We start from the raw sequence: 27104 nt of genomic DNA, 5'->3' as shown, positions 1-27104 counted from the left end.
AAATGAGCTTTGGCTCTGGAATCTCTCAAGGCAGAAAACCTGGTAGACAGCTTTTACTGGTGACCTGAACCTCTGATTTTGATAAGAAAATAGTATAACATAGAAATAAAAATAATAAATCATTTTGTAAGAGCTTGGAATCAGTTGCTGTAGTTGGAGGGAAAAAGATAGATAAACTAACATCTTGTGTGTATAAATACTTGTTGGTATAAAAAAAAGTACAACATAGTTTATACAGTGTAAAACCTATTGGAAAGATGACTTTGGGATAGACTTGACCTCATGGTAGAATCACAGTGTTGACTCAAAAATTGTTAAGGCTGAAGGCTGTCCACTGTAGTGTTCATAATCACATGGTCACCATGAGTGATATCTTTAGAGGTGCACCTGAGGGAGAAAAAAAGACAAAAACAGCATGTTTAAAAGTTGTAAAGTCCTCCCTGAGGCAATACATTTCTACGTCCACTTTTTCATGTTGGCACAAATTATATCACTAGTGGAGTCACCATTTTAAAAAGCAGAGATGATGACCCAATCAAAAAATGGGCCAAAGAACTAAAGAGACATTTCTCCAAGGAAGACATACAGATGGCAAAAAAACACATGAAAAGATGCTCAACATCACTCATTATCAGAGAAATGCAAATCAAAACCACAATGAGGTACCAATACATGCCAGTCAGGATGGCTGCTATCCAAAAGTCTACAAGCAATAAATGCTGGAGAGGGTGTGGAGAAAAGGGAACCCTCTTACACTGTTGGTGGGAATGCAAGTTAGTACAGCCACTATGGAAAACAGTGTGGAGATTCCTTAAAAAGCTGGAAATAGATCTGCCATATGACCCAGCAATACCACTTCTAGGCATACACACCGAGGAAAGCAGATCTGAAAGAGACATGTGCACCCCAATGTTCATCGCAGCACTGTTTATAATAGCCAGGACATGGAAGCAACCTAGATGCCCATCAGCAGACAATGGATGAGGAAGCTGTGGTACATATACACCATGGAATATTACTCAGCCATTAAAAAGAATTCATTTGAATCAGTTCTAATGAGATGGGTGAAACTGGAGCCCATTATACAGAGCGAAGTAAGCCAGAAAGATAAAGACCATTACAGTATACTAACATATATATATGGAATTTAGAAAGATGGTAACAATAACCCTATATGCAAAAAAAGAAAAAGAGACTCAGATGTATAGAACAGACTTGTGGACTCTGTGGGAGAAGGCGAGGGTGGGATGTTTCAAGAGAACAGCATCGAAACATGTATATCTAGGGTGAAACAGATCACCAGCCCAGGTTGGATGCATGAGACAAGTGCTTGGGCCTGGTGCACCTGGAAGACCCAGAGGGATGGGGTGGAGAGGGAGGTGGGAGGGGGGACCGGGATGGGGAATACATGTAAATCCATGACTAATTCATTTCAATGTATGACAAAAACCACTGCAATGTTGTAAAGTAATTGGCCTCCGACTAATAAAAATAAATGGAAAAAAAAAAAAAAAGCAGAGATCTATTTATTTTAGGGAGGAAGTAACCCCATTAAAACCCTTGGTGGGACTGGGCTTAATGTCAAACAACCTGTAGATCTACTAGAGTTCTGATCATTCTGATTCACAGATATATTTTATCACTACATTTAATTGATAAACAAAATCATTTTACTGACTCAAAGCCTGGAGATAAATTAAAAACAGCGTGACAAAGAGGCTGGGAAATCTAGTGACTGTATGAGGATTTGTCATTTTCACACATAAAATGAACACAATAGATTTGTATGCTAATATTCCCTTGTGGCTCAGCTGGTAAAGAATCTGTCTGCAATGCGGCAGACCTGGGTTCAATCCCTGGGTTGGGGGATCACCTGGAGAAGGGAAAGGCTACCCACTCCAGTATTCTGGCCTGGAGAATTCCATGGACTGTATAGTCCATGGGGTCGTAAAGAGTTGAACACAACTAAGCGACTTTCACTTTGACTTCATTTTCACCAGGTTGAAATCCCTATATTTTATAAACTCTTATTGACAAGCACTGAAATGCTAGCATATATGTATGAAATATCCTGGCATTTAGTTTGTAAGGCAAAGCAGTCATAAGGCGTGTAGAAAAGATCCAACAAGGACTCAACCAACCAACCTCTCTTAAATGTAAGATGATGCCACAATATAGGACAGTTCTTTGCCAGGTGCCTAAGTTCTTCAATTCTACCAATTTCCAGCTGAACTAGAAGAGATATAGGTTTTCTGATAAATGTATGATAAGAATAAAAAGGAAATGAAATGCTGGCAAGTTCCAGAATCATCAGTTTTCAGTAACTGTATCATATGTCAGTTTCTTAACAGATTTGTTGTTGTTGAGTTGTTAAGTCATGTCCGACTCTTTTGCAATCCCATGGATCCTCAAGGCTACTCTGTCCATGGAATTTTCCAGGCAAGGATACTGGAGTGGGTTGCCATTTCCTTCTTCAGGGGATCTTCCTGACCCAGGGACTGAACCCATGTTACCTGTATCGGCAGGCAGATTCTTTACCACTGAGTCCCCAGGCTCAGATACACATAACAAAATGAAATAAAGTCAAGACTTGTGAACTCTTATTTCAAAATGTGTTTGGATGAAAATGGATTTTGACTGTCATTTTTTTTTCTCCTGAAGAATATGAAAAGTTTTGTTTGAATCTTTAAAATAGAAAATCTATTTGAGGCTGACTCATGTTATGAGCTGGGTCACTTGAATGTACGATTACAGATGTTATATAAACCCTGGCTCTGAATATATCTGTGGGTATTGTCAATAAAGTCATCATGGAAAAAAAAATAAAATTAAAAAAAAAAGGTCATCATGGGAGAGAGAGAATCGACTCCATAAATGAAACAGGAAACCACTGAGACATCCACCTTCCTATCAACTGTACTTTCTTGTTGCTTGCTACCCCCAAAACAGAACTGGGTATGAAACATTATATATTGCTGTGAAAGTGCTGCACTCAATATGTCAGCAAATTTGGAAAACTCAGTAGTGGCCACAGGACTGGAAAAGGTCAGTTTTCATTCCAATCCCAAAGAAAGGCAATGCCAAACAATGCTTAAACTACCACACAATTGTACTCATCTCACACACTAGTAAAGTAATGCTCAAAATTCTCCAAGCCAGGATTTAGCAATATGTGAACCGTGAACTTCCAGATGTTCAAGCTGGTTTTAGAAAAAGCAGAGGAACCAGAGATCAAATTGCCAACATCCGCTAGATCATTGAAAAAGCAAGAGAGTCTCGGAAAAACATCTATTTCTGCTTTATTGCCTGTGCCAAAGCCTCTGACTGTGGATCACTATAAACTGTGGAAAATTCTGAAAGAGATGGGAATACCAGACCACCTGACCTGCCTCTTGAGAAACCTGTATGCAGGTCAGGAAGCAACAGTTAGAACTGGACATGGAACAACAGACTGGTTCCAAATAGGAAAAGGAGGATGTCAAGGCTGTATATTGTCACCCTGCTTATTTAACTTTTATGCAGAGTACATCATGAGAAACTCTGGGCTGGAGGAAGCACAAGCTGGAATAAAGATTGCCGGGAGAAATATCAATAACCTCAGATATGCAGATGACACCATCCTTATGGCAGAAAGTGAAGAACTAAAGAGCTTCTTGATGAAAATGAAAGAGAAGAGTGAAAAAGTTGGCTTAAATATAAAAAATATTAAAAAAAAGTAAAAGATTAACATTCAGAAAACTAAGATCATGGCATCCAGTCCCATCACTTCATGACAAATAGATGAGGAAACAGTGGAAACAATGGCTGACTTTATTTTTTTGGGCTCCAAAATCACTGCAGATGGTGATTGCAGCCATTAAATTAAATGACTCTTATTCCTTGGAAGGAAAGGTATGACAACTTTAGATAGCATATTAAAAAGCAGAGACGTTACTTTGTCAACAAAGGTCCATCTAGTTAAGGCTACGGTTTTTCCATTGGTCATGTATGGATGTGATAGTTGGATACAAAGAAAGCTGAGCACCGAAGAATTGATGGTTTTGAACTGTGGTGTTGGAGAAGACTCTTGAGAGTGCCTTGCACTGCAAGGAGATCAAACTCATCAATCCTAAAAGAAACCAGTCCTGAATATTAATTGGAAGGACTGTTGAAGCTGATACTCCAATACTTTGCTCACCTGATGCGAAAAACTGACTCATTGGAAAAGACCTGATGCTGGGAAAGATTGAAGGTGGGAGAAGAAGGGGATGACAAAGGATGAGATGGTTGGATGGCATCACTGACTCAATGGACAAGAGTTTGAGCAAGCTTCAGGACTTGATGATGGACAGGGAAGCCTGGCATGCTGTAATCCATGGGGTTGCAAACAGTTGGACACAATTAAGTGACTAAACTGAATTGATTCACAGGTGGGCAGGGACAAGTTCTCTCTTCATGGACCAAACAAAGGTGTTTTATTTTAAAGTTAAGTGGAGGGACAGGGTCCTCCAGACAAGCCATTAAATTTGATTATAACAACAAGAGCAATGGAAAGCAAGTCAAAGAAACAGTTTCCAATATGGACTTAGAATTGCCTTCCTCTCTGCAACATTATGAGTTCTTGATTTATCATGATGACAATTTCATCTTCTACAAGGTAGAGGAAGCAATACTGGAGTGGGTAGCTGTTCCCTTCTCCAGGGGATCTTCCCAACCCAGGGATCGAACCTAGGTCTTCTGCAATGCAGGCAGATTCTTTACCAGCTTAGCCACCAGGAAAGCCCAAGAATACTGGTGGGTAGCCTATCCTTTCTCCAGTGGATCTTCCTAACCCAGGAATCAAACTGAAGTCTCCTGCATTCTTTACCAGCTGGGCTGCCAGGGAAGCCCATAAGGGAGGCAACTGGACCTTATTCTAAATGACAAAGAATTAGGAAGAAAGTGACACTATCAGGTGCTAGTTTTCTTTACAGATTAGAAACAGAAGTGATCTACATCTTTCCATTATACTTCTTCCTAGACCTAGAATATTACAAATGTTATTTCCCTCAAAATCTCAAGTTCCCTAGATGTTCCTTGAAACATTTGCATCACCAATGTTCTGAGCATCAATTAGGACAAAAGTAAAGGGTCTGAAAAATGAGAGTATACTGTGTTCCATGAGAATCATGGAACCCAGATTCCAATCATGTGGAAACTCTAATCTGAAATCTCTCATGCATGTGTGCATGCACATCCTATACCCCACCACCAACACAGCTGCCAATTCTCAGCAGATCTGCCTTCTGTATGTGCTGTTAAGACTCAATCATGAGGTTTTGTCTCCAGAGGCTTATAATTGAAAAGGACACAGAGTGCTTGTTACCACATCCGTGGTGCCACAGCATGAGGAGTGTGCTGTGGAGACGAACTTTTAGTTACAGCTTCCCACAGCAAGCTCACCTGTTTTGCCCTTTCAGTGAGAGCAGTGGCCTCAGCTTCACCCAGTTGTTGCACCATCTTGTAAAACAGGCTGTCTCTTTCTTGCAACATGCAATATGGCTCATCATAATCATCCAGTCTCCCTGAATCCCAAACCTGTCAATCAGCAGGAAGAAACCCATTAGCACACCATGTTTTACAATAACATATTATAAATCAGACAATAGTTTGTAAAGGGACAGAAAGGGGAGAATAGAGAAAATCTATTTGGGTGGTAGGCCTGGCTGATATTTTAATGGTTTGATTACTTTGTTTTATTAGGCAAATAAAGGCCCAACCCAACCTTTTATTATTTTAATGGTATAGATGGGAAATGAAATATTTCCTGCCATATTAGTAAACAAAGGATGTCACCATCATCAGTGACTATAGCCACCATCATGAGCTGGTGAGCCCTGAGGGAACGCAGAAAGGAAAGAATACTTGCCATCTATCAGTCGCCAGACTGCAGCCACTCCCTGCAGTGAGCTCTGAGGAAACTCAGGATGAGAAAATACAGGATACTGGCCCAGATAGCTGAGGTGCATGTCAGTGGAATGATTTCAGTGAGCCCAAACTCTTATAGCTCCCCCTAAACATAGAAGTGCTAAATTCATTTACTTGAGATATCTGATTTTCTTTAATTAACAGTAATCTTTTGTTGTTCTGACTACCTAGTCTTTTGTTGCAAAAATTCCTATACATCCTGACCCCCTACCCTTGCCTCTTTATAACTGTTTCTCAGCATTGTCTTAGATGCTCCATCCCCAACTTGAAGTCCTTAGGAAGTCCACTGAATAAAACATAACTCTCAACTTCCAGACTGTGCATTTTTCTCAACCCACAGGGCCCTGATTATGTAAGTTGCTAAGAAAGTGCAGAATCCATTGTCTGACAAGTTAAGATGCTTCTTGAAGTTGATTTTGGTTGTAGTTTATTATTCTGAGAGTGAAAGTCTGGCAAAAGGAGCTGATACATTAAGAGCTACTTTAGCTGAACTGCTGTGAACAGAAGACATCTCTAGAAAACCAATTTTTTCTTTGAATAAGATTAAAGAAGAAAGTAAGAAATTGAGGTTCATATTTCAGTGATTAAAAAAATGTGGTACATATACACAATGGAAGATTATTCAACCGCAAAAAAGTTAAATTATGCCATTTGCAGCAATATGGATGGTCCTAGAGATTGTCATACTGAATGAAGTAAGTCAGAGTAACATATTATATCACTTATATATGAAACCTAAAAAAGGGTATAAAAGTATTTTTTAAAAAATTTAAAGGGTACAAAGAATTTATCTACAAAACAGAAACAGAGTCACAGATATAGAAAAGAAACTTACAGTTACCAAGTGGTAGGTAGGAGAGGGACAAATTGGGAGATTGGGATTGACATATAGATACTACTATATATAAAATAGAAACTATTAAGGACCTACTGTAGCCCAGGGAGCAGTCAATACTCTGTAATGGCCTATATGGAACAAGACTCTAATGAAGAGTTGATATATGTATATGTAAAACTGATTCACTTTGCTATACACCTGATAGTAACACAACACTGTAATTCAATTATACTCTAATAAAATTTTTTAAAAAATCAAATATTTGAGAAAGAACTTTATTTATGGTGTTTTCGCTGAATTGAAAGCCAACCAGTAATCAGAAGCACTAGAAGGAAACACAAATTTTACACCTGGGGTGCATGGAATGCACAGAGAAATCCCACAACTTTGAAGTTGGGAGATGCATATCTCTTGGGTCTCCTGAGGTTTAATCCTACCATTCCTACCAGAGGAGTTAGCAACTGCAACCAGCTCAGACCAAGATGTAAACAAGTGACTAAATTCACATCTCCTGGCAGAATCTCCCTAGAACATCGTCTACCATGGAAAACAAGATCAATCATTATGAAGGTGACAGGCTCCAAAGTGAACCCTTGCATTTCCCTTCTCCCTCTATCTTCCCAATTCACCCAGATGCTCAGAACCCAATCCAGACACCAGCATTGATTCCCCTCTCTGCCCTTAGATCCCACGTTCAACCCATCACACAGTCTGCTTGGCTTCACTTCGTTATTTATCATAAATCCCTCTATCCCAACCACTTCACCATTTCTACTTCCATCACCTTAGTCTCAGCCACAACAGTTCAGAGAGGGCACAACTATAAGAGAGTAAACACTGTACCTGGAGAACTGAAAGATCATCAATGTGATTTTAGCTATAAAGGAAAGAGGGAGAACAGAGTGGGACAAAGCTAGAAATGTGGGGAGGTGAGTTGTAAACGGTTTTGTAAAACCTTATTAAAGATTTGTTCTAAGACACTGACCAAGAGAAAAAAAATTGAGGTTATTGAAATATACCAGGAGATATGGGTAAGTAAAGAATTAACAAATGAATATATTTTGATAATAACAGCAAAGCCAATGCTAAATAACATTTCTAGAATTGAAGAGTCACTGTCCTGCAATCTTGGAATGTCACCCTGTCCCTCATGAAAATCTGTAGGTGGGGCCTGCTTCCTACTGTGATGTTCTAGTCTGGGTGACTGGACACACTGACTAAAGCCTAGAGCATCCCTTGGTTTCAGATGCCCTGCTGCTGTTGTCTGCCCCCCCGGAACTCACTCCTGTGCATGTCCAGTTCAAGGAGTGAGACTATAGGCACTGCCTCAAAGGTAACAGTCTGCTATCTACTCAATGTCCCCACTGATATCCCATCTGACAATGGTAGTGTGGGCGGTGGTATCCCAGAAACTTCCCAAGAAGTCAAAAGTCCTATTGTCACTGGGCATAAGGAAGTTTGGGGATTACTGATCACTTATTTCTGGATTATTACCTATTTTGTATGGACCAACAAAATCACTGGCTAACTCCGTCTGTTGCTTCTTACACATATGCAGGCCTTCTTATTTCATTACCAAGCAGAATCAGTGGATACTATGGTTATCATCCACATGAGTGAAATCAGATCACTGTCACAGGCTAGGGTGTTAATCTTAAAATCCCCTGCATTCCTTTGAGATTATATGCAGCCAAAGATTGTTCTTCCTTTGACAGATAGTCTCCTTATTATTTTAGAAGCCACACCCTAACATTTATTGGAACTCAGCAGGGAAAGAACAAAGAAAGAGATGAAAATGAGAATAAGGAAAAGGAACAGAGGGAGAAAGGAAGGAAATAAAGCTAAGGAAGGAAGTATCAAATTATTAAGGAAGAAAAAGCCAATCAAACCTGGAAGGAAGATACTAGACAGATGTGTTTGTGTGTGCTCAGTTGTGTCTGACTCTTTGCAACCCCATGGACTATGGTCCGCCAGGCTCCTCTGTCCATGAGATTCTCCCTGGTAAGAATACTGAAATGGGTTGCCATTTCCTTCCCCAGGGGGTCTTCCCAACCTAGGGATCGAGCCTGCCTTTCCTGTTACTCCTGCATTGGCAGGCAGATTATTTTACCAATACCAGAGACCAAAACTTGGAGCCTGCCATGTGTGCAGTGTCCAGATCTACTGTGTCAGGGACCTGCTAGTTGTTTATCTACAGTATTTCAGCCCCTAATCTACCTTTCTTTCTACACTCTTTAAAAATAATAATTCAAGTAAAGTTTTAACATGAGAATATGGCATTACTGGATATATGAATTATACTGGATATATTATTTAATAGCACATTCTGAAAGTATACTTACGTACTTGAGTTATTGTCAAGAATGAGAGGAGGAACTAAGAGAAAATTAAATTATTGAAGGCTCCTATCAAGTTTTACAAGGAAAGATGAGTTGAAAAACTGAACATGACTAGAAGCAGCTCAAATTCCAGAGGTGAGGGTCTTACCATCATCCATTCGCTGTCAATAATGGTGCTCAACCTGTGGGTGATGGTCAGCACAGTGCACTGGGAAAATTTCTCACGAATGTTTTTTTGTATTAACTCATCAGTTCTGGAATCAAGGAAGTTGATTTAGTTCAGTTTAGACTGGAAAAGTGGTCTTGAGGTTTGAAAATACCCTATGATATTTTTATGATGCTTTTTAAAATCAATACTTTAAGACAAAGACTTATTCCAAAAATTAAGTTTAAAAAGTCAACAGAAGTTGATGAGTTTTCTTAAAACAATGGAAAATAATCTTCCCTCAAAATTGCTTGAAACTATATCACCACTAAATGTTTTCCATTTACCATATTTAAAATTCAGATACCAGGTTTCAAGGACCTCAGTTCCATACCTTGGATCCACATGTGATGTGGCATTGTCAATAATCAGTATCTGATTTTTTCTGAGAATACCCCTGGCAAGGCACAGCAGTTGTCTTTGTCCAACACTCAAGTTTGATCCTGATTCTACTAATTCAGTATCCATCTTACCAGGAAGACTTTCAATGATTTCTTTGAGTCGTACCTGTGGATATAGAAAGAACAGCATTTTTCTAAATAAATTGCTACTTAAGCAGACAAGTCTCTTAGACATTAGAGCTTTGACATCCTCAGGACTTCTTACATATCTTACACATACAGTCATGTGATGAGGAGAGCTCCTTTCAATGAGCATTCACTGAGAAAGACTGTAGCATCAGTTCAAGACAAAAAGATCTCTGTGTCTCCCATCCCTGCCACCTACCACCTACCAGAAACCCCACCTAGGTACTAGTTAAGGAAGTATCTCAAAAAAGGAAGCTATTTCTCCCAATGTGGTTTAAACAGAAAAGTTAAAAGGATCTTTATGGTTGAGTCAAGTTTCCCAAAGTACAATTTTGCATAGGAGTTGGTACACTAATGGGAAATTTTAAAATATATATATGATAGAAAGTGTGGTTCTCTAAAGATATAATCTTATCAGCACTTTACCATTTTATAAGGTCTAAAAGTTGGAAACAAATGTGAATTCAAACACTGGTAAACTGTACCTCATACATTAGTAATCCTAAAACCTATTCTTGTGATGGTTCTTTCCCAAGTTTAATCACATCAATACTGAGCCAGTGAAGTGTATTTTCTTCAATGTCAAAAATGTCTTTCAGTGAATGAAAACTCATGAAAACCAGGACACAACATAACATCTATTTCCCCCAAGACTATGGGTATAGGTAGTATTTAAATCATGTCCCTAAAATTGTGAAAAAAAGAAATTTAAATTTTTAACTACCAAAGATAAGCTGAAGTTACATTGATGACAGGGATCAGTTCAATGAATATTTTTGCAGAAATATTATAGAACAAGGACCAAACTCAGATTATACTTAAACAACAAAGAATAAATGCACTTCAAATTAAGAGACCAACAGATTGATGAGTGAAGGCCAATAAGCAGAGACACAGAATTACACCATCAAATAACAAAACATTGCCCAAGGGTGATTGGGCAATGTTTCCATGGTATCCTAAATGCTAGAGCACTTCTATGCATGTGATCCTGAACTGTGCTCCTGATGGAGTTCAATCACAAAAACGAGAATCCAGCATTAAGATTAAATATGGTATTGATATATAGTATTAGTATGAAAGGTACATAGAATCTAAAGGATAAGATCTGGATTGTGGTGCAAGTTGTTGGTTTTAAGACTGACTTCCTAATTTTGAAGAAATAATCTCATACTTGCCCCTGACTTGGATGAACTCTCATTGCTAATCTGTTTTTGTTCTTTTTTTAAACTTTCCTTCAAGTCCATATTTGCTTCATGAGGAATAAAGGTTGTGAAGGGAAATATATTTTCAGAAAATACTGTTCTCTGACTCTGTCTTCTTTTATGAATCAGGGATGGTTATGAGAATAATACAAATATGAAGTCCCTCTGTAGTGTAATCATATAATCAAGTTATAATTAAGTACTAGGATGGGAAAAAAGGATAGTAGAGGCAATAGGAAATAAAAACCAGGAGTTACAACTCTCTATATAGTCAGCAAAAACAAAGACTGGGAGGTGAGTGGGGCTCAGACCATGAACTTCTTATTGCAAAATTAAGACTTAAATTGAAGAAAGTAGGGAAACCCACTAGACCATTCAGGTATGACCTAAATAAAATCTCTTATGATTACACAGTTGAAGTGACAAATACATTCAAGGGATTAGATCTGATAGACAGAGTGCCTGAAGAGCAATAGACAGAGGTTCGTGACATTGTACAGGAGGCAGTGATCAAGACCATCCTCAAGAAAAGGAAATGCAAAAAGGCAAAATTGTTGTCTGAGGAGGCCTTACAAACAGCTGAGAAAAGAAGAGAAGGCAAAGGAGAAAATGAAAGATATGCCCATTTGAATGCAGAGTTCCAAAGAATAGCAAGGAAAGATAAGAAAGCCTTCCTCTGTGATCAGTGCAAAGAAATAGAGGATAGCAATAGAATGGGAAAGACTAGAGATCTCTTAAAGAAAATCAGAGATACCAAGGGTACATTTCATGCAAAGATGGGCTCAGTAAAGGACAGAAATGATATGGACCTAAGAGAAGCAGAAGATATTAAGAAGAGGTGGCAAGAATACACAGAAGAACTATACAAAAAAGATCTTCACGACCCAGATAATCACGATGGTGTGATCAGTCACCTCAGAGCCAGACATCCTAGAATGTGAAGCCAAGTGGGCCTTAGGAAGCATCACTACAAACAAAGCTAGTGGAGTGATGGGATTCCAGCTGAGCTATTTCAAATCCTAAAAGATGATGCTGTGAAAGTGCTAGACTCAATATGCCAGCAAATTTGGAAAACTCAGCAGTGGCCACAGGACTGGAAAAGGTCAGTTTTCATTCCAATCCCAAAGAAAGGCAATGCCAAAGAATGTTCAAACTACTGTACAATAGCACTTATCTCACATGCCAGCAAAGAAATGCTCAAAATTTTCCAAGAGAGGCTTCAACAATACATGAACCGTGAACTCCCAGATGTTCAAGATGGATTTACAAAAGACAGAGGAACCAGAGATCAAATTGCCAACATCCACTGGATCATTGAAAAAGCAAGAGAGTTCCAGAAAAACATCTACTTCTGCTTTATTGACTGTGCCAAAGCCTATGACTGTGTGGATCACAACAAACCATGAAAAATTTTTAAAGAGATGGGAATGCTAGACCACCTGACCTGCCTTCTGAGAAATCTGCGTGCAGGTCAAGAAGCAACAGAATCAGACATGGAACCACAGACTCATTCCAAATTGGGATGGGAGTAAGTAAAGGCTGCATATTGTCACCCTGTTTATTTAACTTATATGCAGAATATATCATGCAAAATGCCAGGCTGGATGAAGCACAGGCTGGAATCAAGATTGCCAGGAGAAATATCAATAACCTCAGATATGCAGATGACACCACCCTATGACAGAAAATGAAGAATTAAAGAGGGTTTGGATGAAACTGAAAGAGGAGAGTGGAAAAGCTAGCTTAAAATTCAACATTCAAAAAACAAAGATCATGGCATCTGGTCCCATTACTTAATGGTCAATAGATGGGGAAACAATGGAAACAGTGAGAGACTTTATTTTCTGGGGCTCCAAAATCACTGCAGATCGTGACTGCAGTCATGAAATTAAAAGACGCTTGCTCCCTGGAAGAAAAGCTATCACAAACTTAGACATCATACTAAAAAGCAGAGATATTACTTTGCCAACAAAGGTCCATCTAGTCAAAGCTATGGTTTTTCCAGTAGTCATGTATGGATGTGAGAGTTGGACCATAAAGAAAGCTGAGCACTGAAGAATTGATACTTTTGAACTGCGGTGTTGGAGAAGACTCTTGAGAGTCCCTTGGACTGCAAGGAAATCCAACCAGTCCATCCTAAAGGAAATCAGTCCTAAATATTCATTGGAAGGACTGATGCTGAAGCTGAAACCCCAATACTTTGGCCACCTGATGCAAGGAACCAACTCATTTCAAAAGACCCTGATGCTGGGAAAAAATGAAGGTGGGAGAAGTGGAAGACAGAGGATGGGATGACTGGATGGCATCACTGAGGCAATGGACTTCAGTTTGAGTAGGCTCCAGGATTTGGTGATGGATGGGGAAGCCTGACATACTGAGTTCATGGGGTTGCAAAGACTGAGCGACCTGAACTGAATTGAACTGAACAGAGGAATTACATTTGGGCCAAGTTCTAAGATAGCATTTGATAGGATTTGTTTCCCAATTAACAGTTACTCTCTTTCCACGGAACAATGTGTCCTAAAATTCTATAGTAACTTTAGTACTTGAGAATCTGTGAAGAGAGATCTCAAGCTGGAAAACAAACAGAAAAATAGTTTAACAGTATTTTCATTTTTTTTTTAAGATATCACAATTTCACCGTTAAATATGTCCTGTGGTTTCAAGACCAGTGGGTCATCCTATTTTTCTCTATATTTGATTATTAGCCACACTCCTCATTTCTATTCTAGAATTTAACTGTAGAAAGACTCACAAACTTAAATGAAATCAGAGGTCCACTGCTTATCAAGTAGGAGAAAGTGAAGCAATTGTCCCAATTTAGGAAAATAAAATCCTTACAGTTTCTGAAAAGCAAAGTCGGTATATAAAGACTCAATGTTGATGTCCTTCAGAGACCAGAAATATTGGCAGGAAATTGTCAGCTTCCAAATCTACTTGCTCACAGTCAAAGCTCATCTATGTATTATAGATTTCAGAGTTATCTCTGGAAGAGCGACGTTAAATAACAAACATGAATTCAAACAACAACATGGACATGGACAGTCACTTGGCTTTGTATTTAAAATATGTTTTTAAAGAAATAAGCCACACTTTTCTGAAATGAAGAGATAAATCAGACATTTAATACACATTTATTAAGTGTTGCAACAAACTATGGAAAATTCTTAAAGAGATGGTAGTACAGGACCACCTTACCTGTCTCCTGAGAAACCTGTATGCAAGACAAGAAGCAACAGAACCTCACATAGAACAACTGACTAGTTCAGTATTAGGAAAGGAGTACAACAAGGCTGTATATTGTCACTCTTTTTATTTACCTTACACACAGAGTACATTGTGCAAAATGCTGGGCTGGTTGAATCATAAGCTAGAATCAAGATTTTTGGCAAAAATATCAATAACCTTAATACCCAGATGATACCACTATCATGGCAGAAACTTAAGAGAAACTAATGAGCCTCTTGATGAGGGTGAAAGAGGAGAGTGAAAAAGATGGTTTAAATCTCAACATTCAGAAAACTAAGATCATGGCATCTGGTCCTATCACTTCATGGCAAGTACAAGAGTAAAAAAGCCGAAGCAGACACTATGGATGGTGACTGAAGTGATGAAATTCAAAGACACTTTCTCCTTGGAAGGAAAGCTATGACAAATCTAGATAGCACATTAAAAAAGGAGAGGCATCACTTTACCAACAAAGCTATGGTTTTTCCAGTAGTCATATATGGATGTGAGAGTTGGACCATAAAGGTGGCTGAGCACCAAAGAATTGATGCTTTCTAATTGTGGTGCTGGAGAAGAGTCTTGAAAGTCCCTTGGACAACAAGGAGATCAAACCAGTCAATACTAGAGGAAATCAACCCTGAAAATTCACTGGAAGTATTGTTGCTAAAGATGAAGCTTCACTACACTACTCTGGCCACTTGATGTGAAAAGACAACTCATTGGAAAAGCCCTGATTCTGGGAAAGATTGAAGGTAAAAGAAGAAGGGGATGACAGAGGATAAGAAGTAATGGCATCACCAACTCAATGGACATGAATCTGAGCAAACTCTGGGAGACATGGAGGACAGTGGAGCCTAGCGTGCTACAGTCTGTGTGGTCACAAAGAGTTGGACAAAAGTTAGCCACTGAGTAACAACTTTTTAAAATCTAAAGACTGAGCTAGGTCCTGTGAGAAATTAGAAGTCTGTCTATGGTTTACAAGCCTAGATATAATTTCTACCATCAGTAGAATCAATTTGCAAAAGTAGGATAAAATAATATAAAAATAATTTGTATCAAAATATACAAATCAACAGCAACTTAACAGTAAACATTGCTTGTGTACAAGGGTGAGGAAATTCAAAGAAGTGGGCCAAATGGAAATGAGAAAAAAATAACAGAAAATCCTTTAGAAATGAACCTATCCATATAAAAACTGAGCAAAAGCTCCAGAGTCTCTTACCTGCATTCATGCTGTAGCATTAAAAGGACATAATTTCTATAAAACAACTATATAACTTATCTTTATAAACACCTTCTGATGAAACTTCATAGCATTTTATTGGTATGATGTCATTTGGTTTATAATGCAAAACTACTATTGTCTCCATTTAGTAGGTAAGATCCAAGGAATAAAATGAATGTTGCAGGGTAATTAAGGTAACTAATTCACTAGCTCATGTAGTAGAACTTGAAACCATAATTATAACTTCTAGTTTAGTGCTCTATTAAGGACAATATAATGTACCTAGCTACTTTGTATTCTATTGTGCATATGCTCTCTCAGTCATGTCCAACTCTTTGAGATCCTATGGAGTATGGCCCAACAGACTCCCCTTTCATGGGATTCTCCAGGTAAGAATACTGGAGTGATTTGCCATTTCCTACTCCATGGGATCTTCCTGACCCAAGGACTGAATCTGCGTCTCCTGCACTGGCAGGTAGATTCTTTACCACTGGGCCACCTGGGAAGCCCCCTGTGTTCTAGAGAAAATGCTAAAAAGAAAGTGTAAGGCATTATCTTATTGGTTTTCATCACCATTAACATACACATTTTTTTCTCTTTTTTAAAAAAATTTTTATTAGTTGGAGGCTAATTACACAATATTGTAGTGGTTTTTGCACATTTTAATTTACACATGCACCCATGTCATTAATGTTTTCCTAGGAAGTAAACAAAGTCAGTTAAATAAGTTTCCCTTAATTATGTGCAATGCTGTAAATGTACACATATATATACTGATGCTAACAAGTTAATTAAATTTAATAAATTACCTCTTCTAAGGCATTCCACAATTCCTCATTTGTATGCTCATCAAAGGGATCCAGATTTTTCCTCATGGTTCCAGTGAATAAAACAGCTTCCTAAATGCCCCAAAACAGTGAATGTTATCACATTAACATCTTTTCATTTTGCGTGAAGGCTTACAGAATTTATATACAAAAAAGAAAAATTCACTATAATCATTATTAAGGTTTCAAATGCTTTTTTACAAAACAGTATCTTTAATCTCCCACTGTCCAAAGTGTGCTCCAAAATATCTTCTAGATGTTTGACCAAAAATGAAAGAAAGTGTCAAGTTGTCTTAAGAAGAAATTGAAGAAAAAAGAGAAAGATTTGACTTTTTAAAAATGCCTTCCTGGTAATATCTGCTCAAACAAAAAATGAGGATATAATTATTTGAGGAATTTTACATCAAGAGAACTGGATAGATTAATTGTCAATCCTAAAGTAATACTGGAAAATATCAACAGAATGATTAATTAAGGTTTATATCCCAAAGCAAGATTAAATTTTTTCACATTGGCAGTGAAGAATGAACTGGGATATTTTCTGCATTGGTAAAACAGCCTGAGATGGGGACTCTCTCCACAGGTGTGAATGGAAATCCCCACACATGCAAAGAGAATGTCAGCTCCTGGGGCCTGCGGCTCCTCTGTCCATGGAGAGATCTCCTCGGATCCTGCACCAGCTGGTCCCCACGTTCTCTCACCTGTGCGTCAGGATGACCTGCCTCACAGAACACCATTATTAACTTCGAGGTCAAGATAACCTGAAACCCATTGTGGTCTTTGTCACAATTAAAATTATTTTAATTTAAACAGACCCCCCTCCCCCACCATTCATCTGCTTTGGGAGAAGCCACATAATAAATTACTCTGGAAATATATATCTTTCTCAGTTTCAGGAGAGACTCTTATACATAATCTCATGTCAGCCATTTAAATGTCTTCTGGAAGGCAGGTCACAAGGGATCGAATCTGGGTCTCCTGCATTGCAGGCAGACTCTTTACCGTCTGATGTTGAAAATCATTAGTAATACTTGTGTAACTAAGTATTAGTACCCCTTGTTAGGGACCATAATAATCACTAAAGCAAAAGAAATGGGAGATACACTGTCTGTCCTCAAGGAGAGGAAGAAAATAGTGGAGGATGTGGAGAGGGCTGAGGAAAATGCCAGAGGTTTTTGTTGGGGACCTGGAAAATAAGAGTTGGGGTATAGGACAGTGGTCAGGAAAAACCTGGTGGGAGGTGAGCCAGAAATGAAAGGATAAACATTCTTCTTCTAGTTCTTGGTAGAAAACATTAGATATCCGTATTGTTTTTCCCCCAAACTCCTACTGTGTTTTTATTTTTGCTTCACTCTTTAAATTTATGTAAATAATTTTTATATTATAAGCAATTAGCATAAAAAATCACCAAGAACCACAGAAACAGAAATTAAAGAACACAATTGGTCCAGAACGTGTTACCCTTTTTACTTAAGTATAAATAAAACCTAAAAGGTTAGTGTCTAGATCCTTAAGAATAATAATAATAATTCTTATTGACTGAAGGTTCCCAGAAGCAGCCATGAGCATATACATTTTTTCACCCAGTTACACCTTTACAACAAATCTGAGTCAGTAACTCCTAGACCTGGTAGAAGGTTGAGGATACTGAAGCATGAAGATGACTGACCTCATAGAGGCCCAACAGTCATATGAAGCAGAGCAGGAATAAAAATGTGAGTCATGTTAACACTAGGTCTACACTCTTAAACCTTCTAGCCCTAGCTGCCTCTTGAATGATTTCCTGGAACTCTTTACATCCTGCCCAGTTTCTCCAGATTATCTCTCTTTATCAACCCACATTGTGACTTGGAGACAAATGCATAAAAAGTAGAATAATTAAGGTTCTGTGTGATGTCAATGGATATTTAGTCTTTACTTAGATGTGCTTCCAAACATTACCAGCAGAGCCAAGAATCATCTAATGTTATTTCTTTGTTTATAGAGTTGTTGTTGTTTTTTTTTAATGTACACAAGCACTCTTTTATTATTGGTGGTGGTGGTTTAGTCGCTAAGCCATGTCCAACTCTTGTGACCCCATGGACTGTAGCCTTCGTTCAGTTGTGTCTGACTCTTTGCGACCCCATTGACTGTAACCCACCAGGCTTCTTCGTCCATGGGATTTTCCAGGCAAGAATACTGGAGTGGGTTGCCATTTCCTTCTCCAGGGGATCTTCCCAACCCAGGGATTGAACCCAGGTCTCCCACATTACAGGCAGATGCTTTAACCCCGTGAGCCACCAAGGAAGCCCTTTAAGTACTAAGAAACATTAAAAATAACACAACACAGATTTCTAGATCCTTTTATCCAAGGATATGAAAGAACTTTACAGACACATCCATTTGTTTCTGCTAACTAGTCTCATTGGGTTATTCCTGAGATGGGTATAATTAAAACTTAAAAACTGAGGTGCACAGTGATGGGATTCATAGCTTGTGCTTTTTCTTACTATTCTGTACTGCCTCCCTGGTTAAAATCATTTAAGGGTTAAATTCTAAAAGTTTCCCCCAAAAGTCTATACACCTTGTAATTCTCAAAGTCTCACAGTTTCACAGAAAGCACTCCAGGGTGGAGAGGGAGGTGGGAGGGGGGACCGGGATGGGGAATACATGTAAATCCATGGCTAACTCATTTCAATGTATGACAAAAACTACTGTAATGATGTAAAGTAATTAGCCTCCTACTAATAAAAATAAATGAAAAAAAAAAAGAAAAAAGAAAATAACCTCTAGATACAAAGGAAATTTCTAAACAAAAGAAGGCTATTAAGAAAAAAACTCAAGAATTACAAAAAAAAAAAAAAAAAAGAAAGCACTCCAGGGAGATAATCATCTTTATTTCCCACAGCAAAATTTCATCTTTAAGACACTTAAAATTCATGTTTCCATATAGGAACCTCTTCAATGCTAAACCAACCATTTATCATTTTGGTCTCCATATTACATGGTTATCAGCAGATAAAACTGTAACACCTAAGAAGTCTGAGTCCAGAAGTCTATCTTGGTAAGTTATTAAATCACATGCACACAAAACAAAAGAACAAACAAACCCTGGAATCTATTGAAAACATCTGCTGCTAAAAATATGCTCTCTTGGAGGGGAAAGGATCAAATCTTTCTTGTACTTTGAAAAAAATTAATCAAATTAAAAGCAAGTTAATGAAGGTGCCTTATAAAAAGAACACGTGACAATGCTCTGACATGCATACCTGAGGTACAACTGACATTTTCTTCCTTAAATGGTGAAGTCCAATACTGGTTATTGAGATATTATCAATCCAAATGCCACCTCTGGGTTCTGACAATCTAAAAAGCGCAGCGACGAGGGAACTTTTTCCAGCTCCAGTTCTTCCCACAATGCCTGTCTGTAAAGAGATCCAGGAGGTTTAAGAATTAACAATATAAAACAAAACTGGGGGAAACCTTGGTTGTTGAAGATGAACTTTGAAAGTTCTACATAAAGAGTAGTCTATTAGTATTTCAACCATGGCACTGTAGATGTTGTGGGCCAGATTATTCATTGTTGAGAGGTTGGGAGCCTGTCCTATATATCATAGGAGTTTTAGCAATAACCATGGATTCTACCCACTAGATACCAGAAGCACCCGCAACACTGTGAGAACCAAAAATATCAGATATTGACAAAGTTCCTTAGTTGAAACCCCCAGAAAGTCCCCAGAAAGTGTTAAAAAAACAGAATCTATTAATATCTACTAGCAATGAAAAGACAGCAGTCTCCTAAGAGATCCATAAGAAGTCTGAGAATGATGTGGCAATTTTACAGAGATGTCAACAAGTCAAGTCAGAAGAGTTATATATGAACAAGCAATCATTTTTTCAGGGATTTATTATTTAAGGGGAATTATTCTTTTTAGAGAAATTAAATCACTTCCTGATGTTAAATATCTTAATTATGCTCTATCTAGATAGGAAACATCTTAAAATTGTAAACTGCAGGTCTCAGTGTTTCAAAAGGCAGTAGCCAATAGGCAAAATACATGTGATGAGTCAACAACAACACAAACAACATTTGCTATTTATACGGGACCTTTCATCTGAGCTATTCAAAAGATATTTTACTAACCAGTTAACAGTTATAATTGTACCTTGGGAAAGATACATGTCAAGTGTCAGTCTAGTTATTAAAACCAAAGCAGAGAAAATTTAAGTACTTTAACAGTAAGATCAAAGAATCAGTATAATGCAAGTAAAATGCTGGTCAGGAATGAAACGGTACTGTAAAAACTAACTTTTAGCTAACTTTTAGCTGTGTGCATTTAAACACGTATGTAGAAAATAGCATTTTTCCCCTAACCAATGAGCTTATCCAACTGCAAATTCTCTGATGGGAGCTACCCCAATGATGATTTCATCTCTATTAAGGACTATGGAGTTGATGAGGGGTATGAGACATAATTTCAATCATTTATAAATTAATTCAGTCAATAAATTTTTTAAAAGTCACAGCTTTAAGCAGAGAAGAACTAAACCTTTCTGAGCACTGATTATATGCTATGAACTTTACATACTTTCTCATTTGAATATTTCCAAGTTTCCAAAGCTTAATCTGTAAAATCAATAATTGTAGTTCAAAAAAGAGTTTATATATTATCAGAGAAATGCAAATCAAAACCACAATGAGGTACCATTACACGCCAGTCAGGATGGCTGCTATCCAAAAGTCTACAAGCAATAAATGCTGGAGAGGGTGTGGAGAAAAGGGAACCCTCTTACACTGTTGGCGGGAATGCAAACCAGTACAGCCGCTATGGAAAACAGTGTGGAGATTTTTTAAAAAACTGGGAATAGAACTGCCATATGACCCAGCAATCCCACTTCTGGGTATACACACCAAGGAAACCAGATCTGAAAGAGACACGTGCGCCCCAATGTTCATCTCAGCACTGTTTATAATAGCCAGGACATGGAAGCATGCCCATCAGCAGACGAATGGATAAGGAATCTGTGGTATATATACACCATGGAATATTACTCAGCCATTAAAAAGAATTCATTTGAATCAGTTCTAATGAGATGGATGAAACTGGAGCCCATTATACAGAGCGAAGTAAGCCAGAAAGATAAAAACCATTACAGTATACTAACACATATATATGGAATTTAGAAAGATGGTATCGATAACCCTATATGCAAAACAAAAAAAGAGACACAGATGTATAGAACAGACTTTTGGACTCTGTGGGAGAAGGCGAGGGTGGGATGTTTTAAGAGAACAGCATTGAAACATGTATATTATCTAGGGTGAAACAGATCACCAGCCCAGGTTGGATGCATGAGACAAGTGCTCGGACCTGGTGCACTGGGAAGACCTGGAGGGATCGGGTGGAGATGGGAGGCGGGATAGGGATGGGGAATACATGTAAATCCATGGCTGATTCGTGTCAATGTATGACAAAAACCACTACAATATTGTAAAGTAATTGGCCTCCAACTAATAAAAATAAATGAAAAAAAAAAGAAAAGTTTGAAAAAAAAAGTTTATAGAGATTACATGTAAGAAAAGTAGCTTTAGTTGATTTATCTTTGAAGCCACCTTCTACTTTATAATAAGTTCTAACTTATATAATACAGATGGGCCATTTTCTGCATGTAGGCAGGCTCTAGTACATGTATACACAGCTCATGTGTTTGGGTACAGGCTGACCTGGGCAATATTGCAGGTTCAATTCTAGATGACTGCAATTAACTAAGTATCACAATAAAGCAACTCACATGACATTTTTGGTTTCCCCATGCATATAAAAATCATGCTTATGCAACATTATAATCTGTTATATGTGCAATTGCATTATGTCTTAAAAGAACAGTGTACATATCTTAATTAAAAAATACTTTATTTCTAAAAATGCTAACCAGTATCTGAGCTTTCAAAAAAACCTGTAGTAGTAACATCAAAGATCACTGATCACAAGTCATAAAAAATATAATAATTATGAAAAAGTTTGAAATATTGAGAATTACAAAAATGCAACAAAGAGATATAAAATGAGCAAATGCTATAGGAAAAATAGTGTTGATGGATGTGCTTGACTCAGAGTTGCCACAAATGTTCAATTTGCCAAAAAAAAAAAATTGCACTATCTGTGAAGCACAGTAAAACCAGGTATGCCTGTATTTCTGGGTGTTCTCATGTGTAGATCAAAAGACATCAGAACATAGACAAGGCCTATGTCTGTGAGAATGTCTGTGAGCTCCAAACTCCAGTGAGGAGAATAAGAAAGAAGTAACTCAAAGAATATCCTGCTTTAGCTATTTCTACCATTCAGTCAGCTAAACTATAGTCTGGAAGTCTTTCCCAGGTCACCAAAGGCTTTTACCAATTGCTCATGGAGAGTATTACCAATATCAGTAGTTTTACATTCCTAATACCAAAGACACTTGAAGATAGTCTTATTTTAGCTGCTTTGCAGCTGCCCTTTTGGTTTTTCCAAATAGGCCAAAGCTGGTCTGACAAATGCACCAACTTGACAAGACATTTGTAGCTGTGTCTTTTTTTGTACATCAAACTCAATACCCAATGCCCCACACAAAAAGCCCCTTCCTCTGACTCCCCCACTTTACTCTCATTACTTCTTTTCCAGGCTCAAGTGCCCACCTTACTTTCCTGAGTCCAGCATAGTGCCAAGTCCTGAAGACGCTACTTCTGCAATGTTTCATGGCTCAGTTTCTCATTTTAAGGCCCAAAGTCATCACCTTAGTGACAGGCTATATCAAGTTTTAAAAAACAAAGCAAACCTTTTTCTTAATCATAATCAGTGCAAATGAATCTGAAAAGCAAATACATGCTTTTCATCTGTCATCACCACAGACTCTATTAAAATCATCCCTAAGATGTTGATGTATCTTTTTTTCTGGCTCTGTATGTGTGTGTGTTAAAGATACAAGCTTGTTTAAACAAAATGGTATTAATATGAACATACTACTACAATGTTTTCAATAAGTATTTCATAAAAATACTTATTTTAATGGCCATATAATATTATAGTACTTATGATCATTTATTTATCAAACTCCTCTTGGTGGACATTTAGGCAGTCTCTAATATTTTGCTATTATATATAACTATGTGTTAAATATCCTTGAAGTGAAATCTTTACAAGCAATCTTCCTTATTCCCTTAAGATAAATTCTTAGATGTGAATTGCTGAGAAACAGGTATGGACATTTTTAAAGGATATTCTTCATTACTGCCAAATTACCCTCCAGAAGTACCATACCAATTTCTGTTCCCACTCGTTTCCCAGCACATCACAAACCTGGGTCTTATAGCTTCGTTTCAATCAGCATCGGTTTGCTTCAAAAAAGGGAAATCACTTTCCCAGGACATCTTGTTGGAGGCACAACAGCTCCTGTCTCCCTGCCTCCCACATCTGCCAACTTGGGTCCATGTGCACTCACTTCTCAGATTAAACTCCCAAAGGCCAGCTCTGTGCCTGTCACTCTACCCTGGGACATCTCTTCTACAAAACCATCCCCACTAAGCTCTCCATCCTTCATCTTCACAAGTCAGCTTCCTTGGGGTCATCCAGTAGTTCTGAGGGCTGAACATGAAAATATCTTATACACTTGGGAGTTCATTTCTCCGAATGCACTGAAGGTGCCTAGTTCTTCATTCACTGAATCAGAGCAGCATGCTTTTGTTTAAGCTGATTCCATCTCCCAGAAGGACTTCCACATGCATTTTCACCTGCTGAAACCCTAAACACACATCACTAAGTCTGTCTCACATGGCTAATTCTTTGAAAATGCTCTACTTGTCTCCTCATGTAGACTTCTCCCAAACCTATATCTTTTTCCAAACTTCTATAAAAATCATGACCACCTTAAAAAAAAAAAATCATGACCACCTTCATCTTACAAAGCTAATAGAGTCATTTTCTTGTCTATCAAAATCAAACTGTGTGCATTGTCAACAGGATCTGTATTGGATTTTCTTTTATTATTTGTATCATCTGTGGTGTCCTTTGTAAAAGAGGTTTTCACAGGGGGCTGAAATTTTTAACTGAGGGTGGAGAAATGTATGAAAGATCTATTATTATATTCTCTAGGTATATGAAAACCTGAACAGAGAGACAGATACAGTAGATAGATCCTACAGCTATAAATATAATTGCAATGGCCAACCCTTCATTTTCACAGAACATACAAAATTTTACACAGTGTAAGTGGTTAAGGTCATTTTACATCCTATGAAAATGAGAACTATCTTTGTCTAAGCATTTACTGTGTGCTGGTCTCCATGCTGGCTGTTACACAGGTTTTTATCTTCTTTAAGGTGTGCAACTACCCTAGAGGTAAGGTCCTATCACCTCCATTTTCCAAAAGAAAAGATTGAGGCTTATAAGGTAAATTAGTCTGCCTGAAATAACAGAGCCCATTAGTTACAGCGTGGGACTCAAATCCATGTCTGCCAGACCCTTTTCCATCTGCTATGGTCTCCTTATCAACTGGATGGCCTGAAGCCTTATCATGTCCTTCTGTCTAACTGGATGAGAGAAAGTGGGTAGAGGTGTATTTGCAGGCCTAATACAGGGATCCTACAGTCAGAGAGTTAAAGTATAATGTCAATACGGGTGCCTATAATGTGGTGGGTGGGACAAGATCTGACATCACTGAATAAAGATGGTACCTGAGGTCAGGTGGGCCAGCTGTCAGCAGGAACAAACAGCACCCATAGTTGGGCTTGGAGAGAAACCTGAAGTTAAGTGGGGTACACAGTGCCTGGGGAACAGGCCAAACAGACCTTGGGCCCTGCTTGGGGCAGCAAGACTCATTTCTGATACCATCAGGTGGTGAAAGAGGCACACATATGCTGCTGTGTGAGGCTGTCTCTGACTTCAGGTCCAGACAGGGCTGAGCCTGTGGGAAATCCCTCCAGTCCCTGTAGGGGCTGGTGTGGGAAAGGACAGACAGCAGGATGGAAACTGCCCGTGATGAAGACAGACTCAATGAAAAGATGCAAATAAATGCAGTGGAATCACATGGTATTAAATTACAATGTAAAGGTGTAATCTGCAGAACAGAAAAGGAAATCTGTAGGTAAGTGCCACAGAGCTTTCTAGAGCTTCATGCTCAGCCACAGCAGGGGTTTAGATGATTCATTAGCTCCACTTCAAATTGTCAAAGGACATTTCTTGGAAATCACAGGTGATCACTCATCAAAAACTGCCCATGGAAAAGAAAGGACTTTACTGGGAGGTCTTATTCAAATGCAATGCTGAGTCAAGAGGTCTGGGTGAGCCTGAGACTCTGCATTTCTAAGAAGCTCCCAGGAGATGCAGGTGCTGGCTTGTACCGCAGTCCAAGTCACAAGGAATTAGGAAACCACCTATGTAAGGTGGCAGTCTAGGAGTGAGGAGAAGGGTTGCTGAGAAAATAATATGTAAACAAAGATAAAAGATAGGAAAATAATATTTGGCACATTAGAGCGAAGTCTAATAAGTGCCTGTAAAAATAAATTATCTAGGAAATAGCTCTCAGCAAAGAAACAAACAAAACACAACCGAACTCAATCTACCTCCAGAGCTGGAAAATGCTTTAAAATGGCCCAGGACTCTCCAAAATGATCAAATCAACCACAAAATCTTCTAAATGAAAAATACACCTCATGTTCAGAATCTAACCAGGAAACCTAGGGTACTATTTACCTTATGAAATTGAAAGAAAGTGTTTGTCTCTCAGCCGTGTCCAACTCTTTGTGACATCATGGGCTGTAGCCCATCAGACTCCTCTGTCTATGGAATTCTCCAGGCAAGAATACTGGACTGGATTACTATTCCCTTCTCCAGGGTATCTGCCCAACCCAGGGATTGAACCTGGCTCTCCTGCAATGCAGGAAGATTCTTACAACTGAGCCATCAGGGAAGCCTCATTTACCTTATACTGGTTCTTTATTTTTGCTCACTATTTCTTTCATGATTTAGAAACCTGCATAGTACCTACTACACTTTCATATTGACTCTAACTTCCAGGAATCAGAACAACAGAGGACATAATGGAAAGAGAATAAAGCCCCACTTCTGCTGGGCTGGCTCACTCCCACATCCCTCTTTCCCCCAACCCCCCACAGCTACCTCTCCCAATCAAATTCCACACCAAAGCAGTGTCCTGGAGTGATGGGGCCTGGGACAAGTAAGCAGGAGTGTAAACGGGGTTTGGAGAAGGCAATGGCAACCCACTCCGGTACTCTTGCCTGGAAAATCCCATGGACGGAGTAGCCTGGTAGGCTACAGTTCATGGGGTCGCTAAGAGTCAGACAGGACTGAGCGACCTTTCACTTTTCACTTTCATGCACTGGAGAAGGATGGCAACCCACTCCAGTGTTCTTGCCTGGAGAATCCCAGGGATGGGGGAGCCTGGTAGGCTGCCGTCTATGGGGTCGCACAGAGTCGGACATGACTGAAGCAATTTAGCAGCAGCAGCAGCAAACTGGGGGTTAACAACTGTGAAGTGAAATGGCTTCATGAACACACTACCCAGGTGTAATCTCCCAACAGAGAAATGAAACTAATGGTAAAAAAAAAAAAAAACAAGAAGAAACGAATAGTGACGCTGAGTGGACCAAGACACAGATCAAAAGTCACATTATCATAGTTATTAAAACTGTGCAAGTTTAATTTTCTCTCAAACATTTTAGAATCTTAGGTAATCCTATGATTTGGGAAATTTAAGATGGAAGAATACAAGTCTGCTATGTTCCTAAGT

General features: G+C 38.6%; 1 protein-coding gene across 1 annotated transcript in view; it reads right to left on the bottom strand.

Moving 5' to 3' along the window:
- Nucleotides 1–296: 296 nt before the first annotated feature.
- The window catches only part of LOC110127197 (ATP-binding cassette sub-family C member 4-like), a 141958-nt gene continuing 115150 nt past the window's right edge, over nucleotides 297–27104 (bottom strand). Inside the window, exons 26-31 of the mRNA XM_020877307.2 lie at nucleotides 19589–19744; nucleotides 16323–16412; nucleotides 9663–9835; nucleotides 9272–9377; nucleotides 5422–5556; nucleotides 297–387 (exon numbers count right to left, since the gene is read on the bottom strand). Coding sequence (XP_020732966.2) covers nucleotides 376–387; nucleotides 5422–5556; nucleotides 9272–9377; nucleotides 9663–9835; nucleotides 16323–16412; nucleotides 19589–19744 — 672 coding nt within the window. The 3' untranslated portion in view covers nucleotides 297–375. The remainder of the gene's footprint in view (nucleotides 388–5421; nucleotides 5557–9271; nucleotides 9378–9662; nucleotides 9836–16322; nucleotides 16413–19588; nucleotides 19745–27104) is intronic.

Source organism: Odocoileus virginianus, chromosome 8 (assembly GCF_023699985.2).
Source record: "Odocoileus virginianus isolate 20LAN1187 ecotype Illinois chromosome 8, Ovbor_1.2, whole genome shotgun sequence".
NCBI classification, from domain to species: domain Eukaryota; kingdom Metazoa; phylum Chordata; class Mammalia; order Artiodactyla; family Cervidae; genus Odocoileus; species Odocoileus virginianus.
The sequence above is the reverse complement of the archived record's forward strand: the minus strand, read 5'-3'. Positions and strand labels throughout refer to the sequence as shown.